We start from the raw sequence: 19785 nt of genomic DNA, 5'->3' as shown, positions 1-19785 counted from the left end.
AATTGTTTGATTCAAGTTACTTCTGGAAAGTAATGAACATATGACTTACATGAGAGTGTTTAAGTCACAACTCAATACAAGGCTTAGAGCTATGAAAATCCGAAATAAATTCCAAGTGGAATTGTTGGATATCAAGGAGAGATATCAAAGCTTGATTAGTTTCAAAGTGTTGTACACTATTCGGATCTTCTTAGGAATTGTATTTCATTATGATGAGATATATAGCGAGTGAATCTAACACCCACTTCTTCAGAGAAGGAATGTATTCGATACATGTTATGAGTTTTGTAGATTCTTACAATCCTAAGATAATGTGAAATTTAAGAGAGGGTCTTAAGTAGGACATCAATGAGTTGGAATCAATGTTTTGATCATGTTATAAAACTTTTCTCGATAAGTCGAGAAGTTGTGTTTATACATGAAGTTTAGTGGGAGTTACGGAAATTTAAATTAGTCTTATGTGTGGATGACATATTGATCATTGAGAATGATTTAAGACTTTTGGAGTAATATAATACATCTTTAATATCCAGATTTATGCAGATAAATCCACATGATATTAGCGTCAAATAAGAAGTCTTATGTTGATAAGATTCATGACTAGTTCAATCAAGTTGAACATATTTGATTGATTCCATTTGCTTTCGCTGCCGGATCAATTAAATGAGTAATGATGTATAACACTTCATATACTTTGAGTATGATGAATTGTTTCAAATTGAATTTAAGTAATAGTTACCAAATAGCCATATTGATTATTCTTAAGTGCTTGAAGAAGCATTAAAGATGCAAAGTTAAGTGTTTTTGAAATTCACAAATTTGTGTAAGGGCTTACACTAATGACTGTTGAGATTGTATAAGGTTTCGGACAAAAACCGTATTCAAAACACCTAAAGATGGTTAAGGAACCATTGTGGCTATGTTATTTAAGAAATAGATTTGCTGGAATCGTTCTAGGCAATAAAGAACAATGAGAGATATTTACAACGGAAATTGAGTACACTTCCAATCATGAGATGTGCAAGAAGGATGAGTCTCGCACACTGTGAAAACAGTGGGAGCTATTCTAAGGCTTGAGGGCCTATGTCTAGATTGGATCTAGACACGTACTCAGAAAGTTTTGTAATGCAAATGTATACATTACAAAGGAAAACGAGTATGTAGTAAGGTTGAGTAAGGTACAAGAAGTTGATAAAACCTACTAACCAAAGCCTTCTCATAGGCTTAACATGATGAGTCATGTCATTTCAATTGAATTGAGATGAACAACTACATACATGATCAAATTGGATTATAAAAATATGAAGTAGTAATCAGGTATTGACTATTCATATGTGATTATCACATTTGTCGTTCGAGTTTTTAAATCTAAAAACTCCTTTTATACTTTGTTATATCCAAATGGGTTGTAGAGACAATATTGAACTCCGTTAAAGTGAACTCGGATTAACATGGTATTTGCCCATAGTCACTTGTATGAGGTGACGTCTCGAAGTGACTAGAGTGTGATGCGATTGATGGCAAGTTCAAGTGCCATAGAGTCATGTGAGATGACTAGTCGATCACATAGGCAGACTGTTAGGAACACTCTGTCGGCCAGTGACCGCTTATAGAGTTCTGGCAAATTTATAAAGCCTGGTCGTGGCGAGAGCTACTATAGTATTCTAATGAGTTGATTCTTTTGACTAAAGACTATTCGCCTAAGGTGGCACGGTTTTAGATTAACTTTGATTTATGTTACTACGACCTTCGTAAATGGGGTCAAATGGGCATATTTTGGGTTATGATGGTTGTGGCTAGTCGAAGGGAATAGTGCGATAGGAATTGTCCACCCCCTTGTCAGGGTTAAAACAATATCTCAGGGCCACTCGAGGAGTAATGAACTAGAAATGCGTGGCCACGCTCGGAAGGTATCTATGGTAGATAATTCCTGTCAAATCAGTTATTATTCAGATCGAGGAAACCACTCTCGATATGATCACTTGCAAGTACGACCTGAAAGACACCTTACATTGAGTGGGAGGTAGTAATAGGACAAGACAATTGGTGACGCACACTTGTCGAGGACAAGTGGGAGATTGTTGGAGTGTCCCCGACAATAATGCGATCACAATTGTCGATCATGATGATCACATGTTTAAATCTCATTTTTAAGATGAATACGTAAGGGATGATTCATTTTATAGTCAACTGATCAACATTAATCGGTAACGATTGGCTTGTTAGAGTTTGACGTTACTGTCGTGGGACGGTGGTGGTCAGTTGATCCCTTAAGGTCACACCTAAAGAATGATGCCCTAATCTGTAAAGTTGATTAATTGTATGACGATACAAGTTAATCAATTCCTTAAAATTGAACAATTCAATTTGTGAGAGAGAATATTAATATCTTATTATAATGGGATTAAATAAGATTTATTTTAGTAATTGAAATATTTTATTACTAAAATTGTTTATTGGTTGTGAAACGATAGAGATGAGAATGAATGGTTAATTATAATTACAAGATGTTGTGAATTATAATTAAATGACCCATTTTATTTATGTGATCAAGTATTACTAGTCAATTTATTTTATGTAATTTAATTAATTCATAAAATGATATTTATGTGATAAATATGCATTAAATTAATTAATAACATGTATCATACTACATGTGACATATCGTGTGACAAGTGACAAATTGACAAAAATAAAATGGTAGTCCATTTTAAGTAAATGGACTGAAATAAAGAGGGTTAGTGGATGGTGGTGTTTTATTTTAATAAGCTAAAACAAACATCATCATAACACTACTTACCTAGCCTTACATGCCTAAGGTTTTGATAAGAACAAAAGGGAAAAGGAAAGGACCATATATTGGTCTCCCAACCTCCCAAAAACCGTGACCCCTTTAATATACTAGAGATTTTGTTCTCTACCTATTCAACTCATGCATGTTCATTCATACACATGCATAACTTTCCTCTCTCTCACATTATTGTTCATCTTTCTCTAAAAAAAAACTTGAGAAATGATGATCCAAATTGTTCAATCACATTACTAATATTATTAATGTAATATATGAGTATTAGTAATCAATTTTAAGGTAAACTACTAAACAGATATCTAGCACATATTATTTAGTAGAGATAAGGGATAATCTTGGGTGCAATCAAGAGGAGTGACTTCTATACTTGAAGTCTTTGGAGGATCATCCTATTACTCATCATAGCTCAAGAACAAGTGAAGGTAGGAAACCTTACTTGTGCCCATGAACCGAAATATTCAATGTAAGGAACCGATTTTCCTCTACACTTATTTATATGTTTTGCATGCATAAGATCCTTAAGTTTTTATGACTAAAACTTTAAACTAAAATATGTGATATTTAAAATATGATTTCTAACATGAGGCGGCGGGCATCGAGCCCCCAGAGTACCCCGAGACCCTTGAGTACACTGACGCGACGGGGATGACGACGATCTCCTAGCTGCGCGACTTCGATGCGGCGGTGAGAGATGCTAGCTTGGACGAGTGGCAGTATCTGATTCGGAGGGTGAGTCTCCTAACTTGTATAATTTTGTGTAAGAACACATTTTCTTGAGTTTGTCCAATCGTTAAGAATCTCTTCTTTTGAAATGTAGGTTGCGCCATCCCGGTTCGTGGCTTTGTGGAGGGTAGCCAACCGGCTGCGGGCTACTGCCGTCGAGGCACTTGCTGGCGGCCGAGGACGTCATATATGAACCTTCCGTTTACTTTATTTTCGAATTTTCTAATTTTCCTTATGTTTGAAATGATTGACATGAGCCAACTCTTGTTGTTTGTAGAGGGAGCGAGAGCTGGAGCGAGAGCTTGCCCAGTCCCGGGAGGAGACAACTCGCTTGCTGAGGGAGCTCGAGGTCCGCGACGCCGAGGTTGCTGCTCTCGAGGCGAGAGTTGCTGAGCTAGACGGCGACTAGCAGTAGCTTGTTTGTTGCTTTTTGTTTTTTTTGGCTGTATTTTGTACATTTTGTACTTTTTTAGGACCCACATTTTGGACATTAGGACTTTTTTTTGGGGCTCGAGCCCCCAGTTTGGTGTACATATCTTCTCTTGATTGTATATGTGATGGTCTGAGTGCCTTTGCTGTTGGGTTTCTTTGTTTGTACGTGCAGGTTAGCTTTGAACATGTTTGGTAGATGACGGTTTATGCCGTCATGCTGTCGAAATTTACACAGAAATCACATAGAACATACATTTGTACACATGGCCTAAATTAGTGCAAAACAATGACTCAGAAATGCAAAAAAATGCAAAAAATTTGCCGGAAATGACCGAACGGTAGGGAGGGTTACCCCCTAAAAAAAGAAAAAAAAACCTATAAGTTTGAAATGTAATGTGGAACGGGAGTGAAATGATTCCCCAAAAGAAAAATAAAAAAAGAAATTTATAAGTTTGAAAATGAATGAATTAAATTGGTGAAATGATTCCCCAAAAGAAAAATAAAAAAAGAATGTATAAGTGTGCTAAGATGACGAAAATGTCGATATCGCCTAGAAATGTGTGCCCGTGGAATTAGGAAACACGAAACATGGCAATTTGACGATTTTACCAAAATAATAACCCGTATGAATAGGAAATTATTATTTGAGGAATTAGTAAAGATCCAACGCGGAAAATCACAGAAACAAGGCTGAGGAAAAAGCCCAGCAAGAGCTGCATCCCTTTGAAGAGGCGCAGCAGGTGCTGCGCCTGTTCCCCAGTGTATCCGTCCTGACGGATTTTAGGAAACAACTTTTAGTGTAAATAGAAACGCCGAGAGAGGTTTTATTCACATAATTCTTCCGTCTTTCTTTCGTCTTATTACATAAAGGTCTCAAAGTAAGCATACATCATGACTACTCTCGAAATTAGTCTAAAAGAATGGACAAATGAGTTCTCTAATGTGGAGAAACACGACATGGGTGCCTATAACTTTGGATCACTTTTGAGTTTGATGTTGATCAAGTTGGTCAAACCGTTCCTAGATGCTTGTCTTGATTACTGGGACCCGAATTATCACGTATTTGCCTTCCCCGGAGGCGACATTTGCCCATTTCCCGAAGAAATTGCTGCGATTGGTGGTTAGGACCCGGAACATTTGTCGGATATTCCCTTCACTTCTCAAGGGTATAAGAACAAGTTTAGGGACTTGCTTGGGTTGGCAAGAGCTGATGTGGACCGTCTTGTGACTTGTAAAGGAGTGCGAATGTTGGATTTTATCGATCGATTCATCAATAGGGCATATCCTACTATCTCTTATGTTGCGAGGCGAAGAGCATTCGGGTTTTGCCTATTACATGTATATGTCCTTCAAGAGCATGTTGATGAGGATTTGAGAGGCGACCCTCGTTATTTGAGCTTGATTGAGCAAATGGAGCTGCGCGGAGCCCAGCTTGCCTATGTTTTAGAGAGATCCTGTTGGGGTTAGATAACAAGAAAGCCAATCGTGACCTTCCTTATCTGGGGAGTCCCATTATTTTGCAGGTAAAAGAATTTTTTCTTTTTCTTTTTTCTTTTTTTGTTTTTCGTTTGTTTTTCTTTTTTTTTTTACTGTCTAATTCCTGCTTTTGGTAGGTCTGGCTTATGGAGCGTCTTTGATTGATCGAGCCCCCAGTTAATGTTCCTGCTTATCATGCTCGCTCAATTGCAATGAGGACCAGGCTCTACATGGTGGACTTCACTCGAGTCTGCAACTACTGGGAAAACAAATTGAAGAGTGAAGGTGGCCCCTTGATTAGATGGATCGTACCATGGTGGCATCTCAAATCTGTCACTGGAGTATCTTCCTTGGATCCTACCCGATCTGTGCGCATCCCTGGCTTGGAGTTTATGATATGCATCTTCCCGGAGAGGTTGATGAGGCAGGTTGGGTTGAAGCAGATGATCCCGAAGCTTGACATTGTCCCGCAGACTGCCGTGGCGCTTACTACTGAGAGTCGAAGAGAATGAGTCATCAAATGGGCTCAAAGGAACATATGGTTCTTGAATTCTTCTGTTAGTGGTCTATGGGTGTCGGATTCCTATCTGCGGTGGAGGAAAGCTACTACTCCGGAGGAGCGCGAGAGACTGAGGAAATGTGAACCTGTTGACTACAAGGTTCGTGAGGTAGAAAAGGAGAAAGAGAAGCATCTGACCGAGGGAGAGGAAGAAGCCGGGTTTCGAGTTGTTCATCCTTCTAAGAAACCGAAGACGTCTCCTGCCGTAGAGATGGTGGTTGACAAGAATGACAAGGCTAGACCACGAGAGAGACCATTAGTGATTAGGTCGGAAGTGGCGCAAGAGCGTCCGACTCGAGGTCGGGACAAGAAATATGATAAAAATGACAAAGGCAAAGGGAAAATGGAAGAGTAGCTTAAGTCTTTATTATTATTTATTATTATTATTGTAATAAGAAGGTGGGGTTTTTAGTATCCTAGCCTATTTTTATTTTTAAATCCTTTATTATGTAACGTATTATTATTAAAAGAAATGAAAATAAAAGAGGTTGATTGGTTATGAAACCGTTATGATTTTCTATGATTATTCTTGTCGAATTCCAAATGCTTTCGCAAATGTCCTTCTATTTACATTTAAAATAATAATGGGTTGTATCTTGTGAAGGATTGCCTACGTATTCATTTTAAAAAAAATGAAATCAAACCCTTGCACGTAGTTCAAGTAAATGTAAAAGAATAATTGTTCTAAGCAGGAGCTTGTAATGAACTTAGAAAATAACCATGAGCTTTATTTACTCCTAAAATGCATTTCAGTTTATTTGATGATATGAGGATGACAAATTGTTAAAATGCAAGAGCAAGATGACATTAGCTTAATTCAGCTTGGCCAGGGGCCGTTTATTTCGTGCCACAAGAGCGACACGTGAGGTTACGCGAGGCGCGTTTTTTTTTTTTGCTCCTATTCTAGGCATAGTAACGTTTCAGTTGGTCGAGGTTTGTCGGGTTGGCAAATTCGTTCCCATCTAGGTATGTGATTCTAACCGCACCCCCTGGAAGTATGGACTTGACTAGAAATGGCCCGGCCCAATTGGGTTTGAATTTTCCTCGTGGATTGACAGGTAAAAGAGCTCTAATTGATTTGAGGACCAAGTCTCCTTCTTTTATATTCCTTGGCTTAACCCTTTTGTTGAAGGCTCGTTTGATACGTGTTTGGTATGTTTGCACATTATGTAATGCACGTAACCTTTGTTCATCCAGGAGGATGAGTTCTTCATATCTATCCCTCTTCCACTCGGCTTCTGGGATTTGACTTTCGAGTAAAATACGCAAGGATGGTACTTCTAGCTCGACTGGTTGTACAGCTTCCATGCCGTAGGTCAAATAGAAAGGGGTGGCCCCAGTGGGCGTCCTAACATATGTACGGTATCCCCATAAAGCAAAGGGTATCTTGCTTGGCCAATCTCTATAGTTGTCAATCATTTTCTTGAGAATCATGACAACGTTCTTGTTTGCCGCCTCTACCGCGCCATTGGTTTGTGGTCTATATGGCGAGGAGTGGTGATGCTTAATTTTGTACTTGGCTAGCAATTGTTCAGTCTCAGCTTGGAAATGTGATCCATTGTCACTGATGATCTCATGTGGGCAACCATATCGACAGATAATGTTGGTTTGTATGAACTTTGCCACGTTCTTGGCTGTAAGACTGGTGTAGGAAGCCGCTTCTACCCACTTGGTGAAGTAATCGATTGCTACTAGGATGAAACAGTGACCTCTTATTCCAGCTGGAGTGATATTGCCGATGATGTCAATTCCCCAAGCAGAAAACGGCCAGGGAGATGTCATGGTGTAAAGCAATGAAGGAGGGACATGTTGTACATTCCCGAAGATTTGGCAATTATGGCAATCTCTTACATATTTGATGCAATCGGATTCCATCGTGGTCCAATAATACCCCAAACGTGTGATTTTCTTTGCCATCTTGGGTCCACTCATGTGAGGGCCACATTCTCCATCATGGACTTCTTCCATCACGTTCCGTGCCTGTGAATGATCAAGACAGCGTAGGATTACACCAAGAGGTGTTCTTTTGTATAATTCTCGCTTGGAACCAAGGTTCCTCTGTGATTCCCTCTTCATCGGTGATTTGGTGCACATAAGCTGACTCTGACCGTTGTTCGATGCATAAAGACATTTCTACCATGTTATCCGGCATATTAATCAAAGATGAAAGTTTTGCAAGAGCATCTGTAAATTGATTCTCCTCTCGAGGTAGGTGTAGGTAGGTTACTTGATCGAAGAATTGAGCAACTTGGTCTATTCTGGCTTGATAAGGCGCTAAGCTTTCACTTCGGATTTTCCAAGATCCCGTAATTTGGTTGATGATCAAAGACGAATCACCATGCACTCGAAGATTCTTGATGCCTAAACCTACTGCTGCTTGCAATCCAATGAGACAAGCCTCGTATTCTGCAGCGTTATTTGTCACCTTGAAGTCGAGTTTGACAGAGATTGGTGTATGCTCGCCTCCAGGAGAAATGAGCAACACTCCTATTCCAAATCCTCTTAAGTTAGATGCTCCATCAAAATAAAGGTCCCAGGAGTCTACATCCGTTTGGAGTATATCCTCATCCGGAAATGACCAGGTGTCTATCGTTTGTGTATCATTAATGGGATTTTCTGCAAAGAATTCGGCAACGGCGCGCCCCTTTATAGCTATCAAAGGTACATACTTGAGATCGAACTCTGAGAGCATCAAAGTCCATCTTGCTAAACGTCCATTGAGAACGGGTTTCTCGAAGAGGTATTTGACAGGATCCATTTTGGAGTATATTTTGACGGAGTAGCTAAGCATGTAATGGCGTAGCTTCTTCGTTGCCCACACAAGAGCGAGGCATGTCTTCTCGAGTGGCGTGTATTTGCACTCGTACTCTAAGAAATTCTTACTAAGGTAGTAGATAGCTCTTTCTTCTTTTCCTACGGTTTGAGCTAGCATGGCGCCCATGGCCTTTTCAGTTACCATGAGATATAAACCAAGAGGTTGATCTCGTTGAGGTGGCATGAGCACTGGTGGTTTGGCTAGTATTTCCTTGATTCGGTCGAAAGCCTTCTGACAGTCATCATCCCACATGGTGTGATCTGTTTTCTTTAACTTCTTGAAGATAGGTTCACAGATCATGGTGAATTTCGATATGAATCGACTTATGTACTGCACCTTGCCTAGGAATCCTCTAGCTTATTTCTCCGTTTGAGATTGTGGCATTTCGATTAGAGTTTTGATCTTAGAAGGGTCTATTTCTATTCCTCGTTGGCTAACGACGTATCCCAGGAGTTTGCAGATGTTACTCCGAATGCGCATTTTTGAGGATTGAGTCTTATGTTGTACTTCCGTAGCCTTGAGAAGAACTTGCGAAGGTTCGCGATGTGCCCCTCTCTTTCTTTGGACTTGACAATCATGTCATCTACGTATACCTCAACTTCCTTATGCATCATGTCATGTAAGAGCGTAGTTGCGGTGCGTTGGTATGTAGCTCCGACGTTGATTAACCCAAACGGCATAACCGTGTAGTAATAGGTTCCCCATTGAGTGACGAAGGCGGTCTTATGCATATGTTCTATGGCCATCTTGATCTGGTTATATCCTGCGTATCCATCCATGAAGGATCGTAACGCGTGATCTGCTGTATTATCCACCAATATGTCGATATGTGGTAGAGGAAAGTCATCCTTAGGACTTGCTTTGTTTAAGTCTCTAAAGTCAACACAAACACGGATTCTCCCATCCTTTTTGGGTACAGGTACTTTGTTAGCTACCCAGTCTGAGTACTCGGAAACTTTGATGAACCCGGCTTTGAATTGTTTATCGACTTCTTCTTTGATCTTGAGAGCCCATTCTGTCCTCATTCGACGAAGCTTCTGTTTCACGGGTTTGAAACCTGGTTTGATTGGGATTCTATGCTCTGTGATGTCCCTGTCGATCCCTGGCATGTCTTTTTAGGACCAAGCAAAAACGTCTTTGAACTCGTGTAGGAAGTCTATGAAATTGGTCCTTTCGGTAGGGTTCAAGGTCGTCCCTATCCTAAGTTCTTGGGGTTCTAGTTCAGTTCCTACGTTGATGGGTTCAGTATTTTCTATCACTGGTCCCCCTCCCCCCTCTTGTAGTATTTCTTTGGCTATGTAGGGAGGTATTTCGATTGAGTCTGGGTCTGGGTCATCCTCATTATCATCGTAAACAGAATTGCATTCAAGATAACACGAAGAGTAAGCAGAACCTGATTTATTCATATTAAAATTTGAGAAAAGTTGAAACAAAGAAGCCATCTGATCTGTAGTCAGTGGCGGTAAAGGGACAGCCGTTGGGACATTTCCCGAACTACTGTTACTACTTAACACTAAGTTAGGAGAAACAAGGGGAGTGGGAATGACGACAGGAGGAGACTCTCTAGAAGCTTCTCTAGACTCCAACTCTGACTCCGACTCTGACTCCGACTCTGACTCCAACTCTGACTCTGACTCGAATTCATCGTCTTCTGGTTCTCTTTTGAACATCTTTCCTTCTCCAGTGGTGAGCTTGAAGAGTCTTCCTTGATTTTTTGTCCACTTGATCGATTTTCTCCATCCTTTCTGCTGATTGGTGTTAGTTTCTGTGATTAACGCGGTAGGGTTGAAGTGATCGTCTTGAAGTATCATGGTAATGATCTCATCCTGCGCGGCTCTAACAAATCGATCTTCTCCAAATAGTAGACTCACAGCTTGTTCGTCTAAGCAAGGTGCTTGACGAGTCTTGACGGTAAGAACCGTTTCTGGAGGAATGAAGTAGCAATCGTGAAAGATCTCGATTTCGGCTAGCTTCTTTTCGAGATAGTGCCAAGGCTCGGGAAATCCGTGAAAGATATCTTGACTTCCTTCCCTAACGAAGTATCCATTTAGGGTAGGGAGGTAGGGTCGCATTTGGATTCCCACGTTCTTACGGTTTTGAACTTGAGCGAGCATCTCGAGAACTTCCTCTTTAGTGGGTTTGTATCCTAGTCCAAGGGGTATTCTTTGTGAGTTACCCTCTTTGTAGGGTGCAAAGGTGTTTCTTTGGATAGTATTCAAAGGCATTCTCGGGAAGTATCCCTGAGATTTGAGTATGTGGTTGACCACTAAATTAGAGTAGGGATTGAAGTACAAAGGTGCCAACTTGCTTTCTATGACGCATATGCTATGGAAGCCCCCAAGTTCATGTACTGGATCCGCAAGGACTTGATTACTTGACGTATTTTCGATTATTTCCTTGATGGGTGACGAAGTGATCGTCACCACCTTACCATTTAGTGGGATTTTGATTTTCTGGTGGAGGGTGGATGCTACCGCTTTGAAAGCGTGAATTCAGGGTCTTCCCAGAAGTATGTTAAAGGATGCCTCAATGTCCACTATTTGGAAGTTAACTTTTCGCTCAATTGGCCCTGTGGCTATGGTTAGGTTAACATGTCCTACTACCTTTTGTCGTGTACCATCATATGCGCGAACACCTTGGTTGGTAAGGGTCCAGTCCGACTCTTTCATGCCCAATTTGTATTCCGTTTTCAAGGGTAAGACATTGATTGCGGAGCCATCATCTACCAAAGTCATTGACACATTCTTCTTTAGGCAAATGACGGTGATATAAAGAGCCAAGTTATGATTAGCACCAAAGGGTGGCAAATCTTCATCCGAGAAAGTAATAGGATTACTTAGCTTTGGTGATTCTTGGAAGACCAAGTTGACCACGTCGTCGGGTGTGGAGTTATGTGCCACATTTAGTTTGGCCAAGGCTTGCAGTAAAGCTTGGCGATGTGGGAACGAGCTTGCCACTAGTTGCCATACTGAAAGATCAGCCTTTGTCTTCTGTAGTTGCTTTACCAAATGGCCAGTAGAGCCATCTTCATTATCATTTGGTGTGACCACATTGGTTGGACCGTTTGCTATGGGGTCATTTTGAGAAGTGTTTTGGTATGGGCGTCCCGAACGAGTAAGGTGGTCTACATCTTGGTCTTCACAATTTTGGACTATTTGCTCACTGATTTTGACTAGGTAGTGTTCAGTGAGATACTCATCTTCATCATCATCAGCCCATATCCCATTGATGGTAGCAAGTTCCCTCATTCTCATGATTTCAGCCTCCAATTGGTTAAATTGGTCGACTAGTTCATCAACCATGGCTACTACCTCTTGCATTGTAGTGTTTTGAGAGAAGACTAGTGGTGCACGTTCTTTAGGTATGGCGTTGGGATCACGTAGGGTTTCCACTGCATTCTCTAGTTCCATGACTTGCCTATTCACACTTTTTGCCCATGCAATGAAATCGGTGATGGTTGGAGAAATGGTAGAGTAGTTCCCTTCATTCTCTACTGCATGAATTTCATCTTCAACTGGAGAAATGAGGTGTGAACAATCTATGGTAGATTCTTCACTTGTAATCACTAGAATTCCAAGAGGATTCTGAGTGTTGTTAGGCTTACCTCCAGGCGGTATTGGTAGGCGACCGTCTTCAATCATATCTTGAAGTACATTTTTCAGTATGTAGCATTTCTCTGTATCATGTCCCTTGCCTCTATGGTATTCACAGTACGAATTCTCATCCCAGAACTTGGATTTCTTTTCTGGTTCGGGTGTAGGGCCTATATGTTGAAGTTTACCCAGCTTCATCAACCTTTTTAGAGCGTTGGAATACATATCCCCTAGATTTGTGAATTTCCTTGGTGGGGTACTCTTCTTAGATGGCTCTAGAAGGTTAACTTCATCGGTTTTTCTAGTAGAGCCGTAAGAACGACTTGTTGAGCTTTGATATCCGCGACCTACTGTTTTGGACAAGAGCCCTTTACAGATGTCATCTTTGATCCTTGTCCCTAGTACGGTTAAGTCTTTGAAGGTCTTAATGTTTAGGTACCTCAAATGATTTGCATAAATGGGCTTTAGGTTGTCCACGAATTTCTCCACGAGGGTAGCTTCGTCTGGACGTTCAACAAGTTGAGTACTAGTCTTCCTCCACCTACTTAGGAAGTCGGTGAAACCTTCTTTGTCTTTTTGGGTAAGAACCTCTAAAGTGCGCATGTTTACTTGGATTTCAGCATTATCCACGTATTGTTTGGCAAACTCAATTGCGGCATCATCCCAGGTAGCGAACTTCTTATGTTGTAGAGAATAGAACCATTGTTTTGGGATGGTGTCAAGAGATGAAGGAAAGATCCTTAAGAACATCTCGGGTTTAATGTCTTTGATAGACATGTAATCCTTGAAAGCACGGATGTGGTTCAAAGGGTTTTCATGCCCCTTGAACTTAGGGATATCTGTCATGTTAAAGTTGGTTGGCAACTTGGAACTCACGGCTTCATATTTGCGATTATTTTCCCTATAAATGTCATCCCCTTTGAGATACATCAATTGTTCTTCCAAGTATTGAAGTCGTTTCTCAGCTGTAGTTATACCTATGGGAGGGTTTTCGTCCCCGAAGTTATTCACAAATTCATCAGACACTTCACTTTCTCGAGGAGGCATCCTTGTTTCCACGGCATATATTCGACCCTCGATTGTGTCAAGGCGATCGTATACTTGGTCTTGAGTGACTTGAAGACGAGCTAGCGCAGCTAGGATTTGATCATTACCATTCTGGAGTTGGTTGAAGTTCACGATCGTATACAATCTTTTACTTGCAATAGAAGAAGTTTTTATTTTGGGTTCTTAGTGATCACCCCAAGACTAAGAATCACTATTACTATTGCTCTCATCCTACTCTAATCTAACCTAGTGTGGACGCGGGCCCACGGGGGCGAAAAGCGAAGCAAGCTTTTCACTCTTTGGTTTATTTGTATTGGTGGAGTCGCCACCAATTTATTGTGGAGAATTGGAAACTGTTCGAATACCTCGTGTCATGTCAAGACACAAAGTAATGACATGAACACTAAGCACTCGTCACCCTTAGAATTCTATGTCTAGAATGACTCTCGTGGATGCCAATGAACACGGATGTTCACAGAGATCTAGAGTAAGGGGTGAGGGTATGTATTAGGAAGCTCTTTTGATCGAACACCTAATCCCGCCAGCCTCGATAGCGGCTTCTACTAATGATTAGGGAAAATCGTCTATACTCGATGTATTGTCAAATTATATGCATGCAATGCAATATCCAACGTTTTAATCCTAACATGTGAGAATTAGACTAAGTCGGTTAACACGTAATTTATCATACAAGTGGGTCGAAGTAGAGATTTAAATCGATTACATGTGAAAACATACAAGCAATAATAAAAGGAATACAATAATGAAAATACAATAAGAAAATTACAATAATTACATCGGATTAATGATTTATGTCGAAAATACTTTTAAAACGGATAATTTGAGAAAGAATAAATAAATAAATTAACGAAAAGGAATTAGAGTGATAATACGATTAATAGTTAATATGTAAGCTAATAATTAAGTGAAGGCAAAACGGGAGTTCAGAGACAGAAATCAACCGGGAACAGGCGCAGCAGAGCTGCGTCCCTTGGAAGAGGCGCAACAGTCGTTGCGTCTGTTCCTGGGTTGAGTTCTGGCTGTGAAGCCGGAATTGCAAATTATTAATATTCGTTGGTGATTTTAATGATCGATTATGAATAATTGACTCGAATGAAAGTGATTAACAGATTATTTACATGTGAATTGGGGTGACAAAGCATGAACATGGACGGAATTAAACAATACGAGTTAATTACAAGATTAAAAGGTTAATTAATGAATTAATTAGGTTAAACAAGTTGTTAATGATGAATTAATGATGGATATGATAAATAACAGATGGGAATATATGAAAGATCGAATTCCAGAGACTCAATATTAATGAATCGAATCTATAAATCCCGGATTGACTTTAATGACGAAAACCCGCAAATATTGGTTATAAGGGATTTAAGTCGAGATTTAATGACGAATTCAATACTAATGATGATGAATAATATGTTAAATTACTATGTTTAAATCGTTATATCAAAGAATCGAAGAACAAACGAAAGAAAATAAAAGAAACGAATTGACAAAAGACGAAGGAAGAAGAAAGGAAGCGAACTGCAGCAGCCTCACGAAGAAGCGCAGCAGGTGCTGCGTCCCTTCGAAGAGGCGCAACAGTTGCTGCGTCCTTTCTCGACGTCTGTCTTCTGATAATTCGTAAAAAATGTTTTAAAACATGGTTTTACAAATCGGTTTTAAGAATACTTTCGACATAAACCTTACATTATGATTACAATAAATAAAGAACAATAAATAAAATAGGATTTACACCCTCAGACTTACATGTTTGACGAAACGAGATGAACTAAGTTAACGTTTAGTGATGCTCGACTCGAATGTACGACGAAAGTGCCCTCTAAGAGGAAAACGAATAAGATTGATTACAGTTGATTAGTGTGGAGTTGGTCAAATTGGTCGGTCATGCAAAACGAGGCTGTTACTCAGAAGGATCGGAGCTTACGTGGTCGAATGTTCAAGCACGTAGACGCCAAAAAGTAAGAACGTGGTCTAGAATGCAAAGGGAGAAGAGAAGGGCAGACACTCACGTGAGAAATATGTGAGACCGAAGGTCTCTATTTATACTAATCACACGGAGGAAATAGGGTTTTCGGAGAAACTTTGGAAGTGAATCTCGAAAAGATACGAAAAATACGCAGAAAAGGACTGAGGAAGAGGCGCAGCAGGCACTGCGTCCCTTGAAAGAGGCGCAACACCTGATGCGTCCTTTCCTCGGTGGCTTCCTCCTGCGGAAGAAAGATTTCCGCGTTTTTATTATGGAATAACGGATTAATCTCGTTTCCTTAATATTTTGTGTGAATATTACGGGAGATATTTTACCAAAGATTAATAGATTGGAAAATATGGAATAGAAATATTCGGAACATTCCAGAACATTCTGACTCGGTTTTAGAAAATGAAGACGGTTTTTGACCCGGACTCCAAATGTACTCTAATTACTGCCAAAACGACCGTATCGGCACGTCGATGACAATTAAGAGGTAGACACAAGTGTTTGAGCGATCACTTGACGATAAACTTACGAACTGTCACAAATCGTTCTGCGTACCAAACATGCGGCCCAATCATCACCAGGTGGTTTGCGGAAGGTGCAGAAATGAGGTATCTACACCTAGGTAGTATCAAAGCAGATATGAGTAAAGCATAGACGCACGCGTATATGAATTGGAAATTGTGACAGTGTCCCACAAAATGTCGAACACAGGACATTGTTAAAATTTAATAAAATGTGTTTTTTTATATGGTTATAAAAGTACAACTACTTTTCCGTAAAAATATTTTGTATTAATGTTCAATTAAAAATTCAAATCATGTAATAAAACAAAAGTTGCTCAATTAGTAATAACTCATATTCCAACCTACACGGAAAATAATTAAGTAATGTACCGAAAACATAATCATGATTTTATCATGAAGTGTATTTAAATTACATCATGTACTTGTATTTATATTATGTTGAGTTGAAGTATTTTCGAGTGTCCAAACTTTAAAAATATTAATAAAAATTATACACGGTTTGTTAAGTGTCCGACACGTATTTTTGAGTGTTGTACAGGCGTCAGTGCTAGACACGGACACGCTAAATGGTAGAAGTGTTTGTGCTTCCTACCTAACCAACGAATTTTGAGCCAGTCTCAATACAATATTATAATTGTATATTTTTCTTATTCTATAAGTATATCTTTCAAAATATAATTCTATAAAGACCCGATGACCTATCTTGGCAATTTTGTAAATGGTAAAGGAGAGCTAGCTCTTTATTTTAAGTAGGGCTCTAGGCTCTTATAAGTGGAATATGTTTTTTTTTGGCAGCCAGAAATAAAGATCCTATATCAGAACCAGTTCCCGTCTTGCAAGACGGTGAGCGTCCTCATTTCGCCTCCTGCATACATAACGAAAGCTAAAGCAACGAAAATAAGTCGACATGCTAGTGATGTCCTCCAAAATCCCTTTTACTTGGTGATTCGTTCTCTCCGTACCCATCCATTATAATAGAAGCTGTAGACGGTCCGAAGCCAGGTCCAAGTGTAGGAGCTCATGTTCGCGAGCCCATTCTAAAGCCATTAGAACCCCTCTTGCCTCTGCCTGTATGAGTGATTCTTCCCAGCATTTTGCACTCCCTGCGAAACGGACTAGCCCCAGATCATCATAAACTACCCAACCAATAGCTGCCTTACACGTAGACTCCCAACTTGCATCAACATGGATAGTCGTCATCCTGCAGGAGCCAGCGGCTCCAATCCAGTAAAACGGTTTCCCGTCCCTTAGCCTACCAACATCATTTTCCCTTTCCTGGCAACCAGGCATAGAGCTAAGAGTATGATCCTGAGAGTCAGTCTTACCATCCTTACCATCTACATTACGAGAGGCCAGACTAACCAGCACATGACAATGGTCATAGAAAACCTTCGGTGTAGGATAATCCCCCCTAAAGAAACAGTTATTTCTCATGGTCCAAATTGAGAACAGAGTCGCCAAGAAAGAGAGGATTCTAGTCTTACCATCCTCGAGCTTGCCCAGGTAGAAGATACAGTCAATAATCCAGTCCCCAATGCTTAAACCATTCGCCATTTCCGTTTTAATACCTAAGAGGGAACTAGACCAGATCCTCGAGACAATCTCACAATCCCTAAAAAGATGTTCCAACGATTCCATCTCTTTTTCCCCCTTCAGACATAAGTGGCAGTTAGGCTCCCAATCCAGCTTACGTTTGATAAATTCAGCGCCCACAGGGAGGGAGTTAGAAATAATTTTCCACACCAAAATTTTCCACATTTGCGGTCCAGAGAGCCTCCATAATCTTGTTTTACAGAACACCTGTCGGTTTTGATCAATTCGTTTTTTATCCTTACTCGATGCCTTACTTAAAAAATAATTTTGGAAAATAATCTCATACCCACTTTTCACCGAGTACTCGCCACTCCTATTGGCCGGCCAGTAGATTTCATCCCGCCCCTGCTGACTACTTATAGGTATCGCTAATATCTTATTTGCACACTCTTCACTACATACCATCTTAACCATTTCCTCATTCCAACCCCCAGTATTATAGCACAAGTCCCTAATACAGAGGTCTTTTAGGAAATTAAAACTCGGGTCTAGCAAAGCTTCATTAGGGTCAGGTAATCCTCCATCAACCCACCGAGTGCTCTAGATATTCAAATTAGATTCACTCCCCGGCTTCCAAGCAATATAATCCAGTATAAATCTTAGGCCATGGGCGATACTTCTAGTGCCCCACGAGGCACCACCAGAAACCCTTTGAGCGAAACCATGTTAGAAGCGTGAACAGCCTAAAATTTTCTCCCGGAATATACGACAGAATAAAGAATCCTCATTCGAGGCTAACCTCCACGCGTGCTTGGCCAGCATTGCTTGGTCAGGCACTCAATGTTCCGAATGCCAAGACCTCCCTCCCTCTCTCTTAGGGAGGCTAGTAAACATCCTACTACACCAATGAAGCGATTTACCTAATCTGCAGCCCGCCCACCAAAAATGCGACAAGAGAGAGGTAATCTTCTTAGTCACACTTACCGGAATTTTGAAAACTGATAGGAAATAAGTTGACAGACTTGATAGAACGGAAGAGATTAGTGTCATTCGCCCAGCTGGTGACAGAAAGACACCATTCCAAGAAGAAATACGCTTTACAACACTTTCGGCCATGCCTTAAAAAATATCTTTCTTAGAGCCTTGAAAAACCGTTGGCATACCCAAGTACTTCCCTATACCGTTATTATTTCGGATCTTTAGAGTTTTCAAACAAACCCGAACATTCTTGAGCTTCATATTAGGGCTGAAAATAATTCCCGATTTCCCCTCATTAATCACCTGTCCCGAAGTTGCAGTAGCCATCAAGCGGTTTTTTGATGTGAACAACTGATCTACCAGTATCATGTAGAAAAAAGATCGAGTCATCAGCAAAGAAAAGGTGAGTCAAAGGTGGTACATTGCGACAATGATGAATCCCTCATAGACGACCCTCCAACTGTGCATTAACCACACTACTAGATAAAACCTCCATACATAGAATAAAGAGATAGGGAGACAAGGGGTCCCCTTGTCGTAGCCCACACTTTGGTTTAAACTGCTGAAAGGGAGATCCATTTAGAAGGACCTCATACGAGACAGTGGAAACATAATTCATAATAAGTTCGACAATCTTATCTGGGAAGCCAACATGATATAAAACGGCTTGAAGAAAATCCCATCGGACTCTATCATAGGCCTTGCTCATGTCAGCCTTAAAAGCATATAACCCACTCCTACCAGATTTATAAGAATTTATCTTATGGATGGCTTCATGGGCAAGAAGAACATTATCAGTAATATTTCGCCCCTGAATGAAAGCATTTTGAAAGTCACCAACCAAGTACCCAATTATTTTAGCCAGCCGATTAGTGATGCACTTAGTCACAATACGCATTAAAACATTGCATAAACTAATCGGTCGGTAATCCTGCACTTCCTCTAGGTTGTCTTTCTTCGGCACCAGGGCTATAAAAGTTCTATTAACTTCCCGCAAAACCCGTCCTGAATTAGGAGTAGAGAGGACGGCTTTTGTGAAATCTTTCTTAATCATATACCAACACTTCTGATAGAAAATGGTCGGAATGCCATCCGGACCCGGTGATTTCAGCGGCCCCATCTGGAAAACAGCCCGCCTTACCTCCTTGGCTGTAAAAGGTAAGCTCAACCCATCAGCATCATCATTGGAAACTCGGGTACTCAGGAATTTTAACACATCTTGAAACGAGCTAGATGCCAAAGTCGGCCTAACTGTAACAGAGTTAAAATCAGTCAGTTGACCAGGAGAGTCAGT

General features: G+C 40.4%; 1 protein-coding gene across 1 annotated transcript; it reads right to left on the bottom strand.

Moving 5' to 3' along the window:
- Nucleotides 1-16949: 16949 nt before the first annotated feature.
- On the bottom strand, nucleotides 16950-18629 carry LOC141641370 (uncharacterized). The gene is made up of 2 exons (XM_074450037.1): nucleotides 18498-18629; nucleotides 16950-18113 (listed from the first exon to the last, which is right to left on the bottom strand). Exons 1-2 carry the CDS (start codon nucleotides 18627-18629, stop codon nucleotides 16950-16952), a joined length of 1296 nt encoding a protein of 431 aa, XP_074306138.1.
- Nucleotides 18630-19785: the final 1156 nt, after the last annotated feature.

The sequence above is a fragment of the Silene latifolia genome, chromosome 1 (assembly GCF_048544455.1).
Source record: "Silene latifolia isolate original U9 population chromosome 1, ASM4854445v1, whole genome shotgun sequence".
NCBI classification, from domain to species: domain Eukaryota; kingdom Viridiplantae; phylum Streptophyta; class Magnoliopsida; order Caryophyllales; family Caryophyllaceae; genus Silene; species Silene latifolia.
The sequence above is the reverse complement of the archived record's forward strand: the minus strand, read 5'-3'. Positions and strand labels throughout refer to the sequence as shown.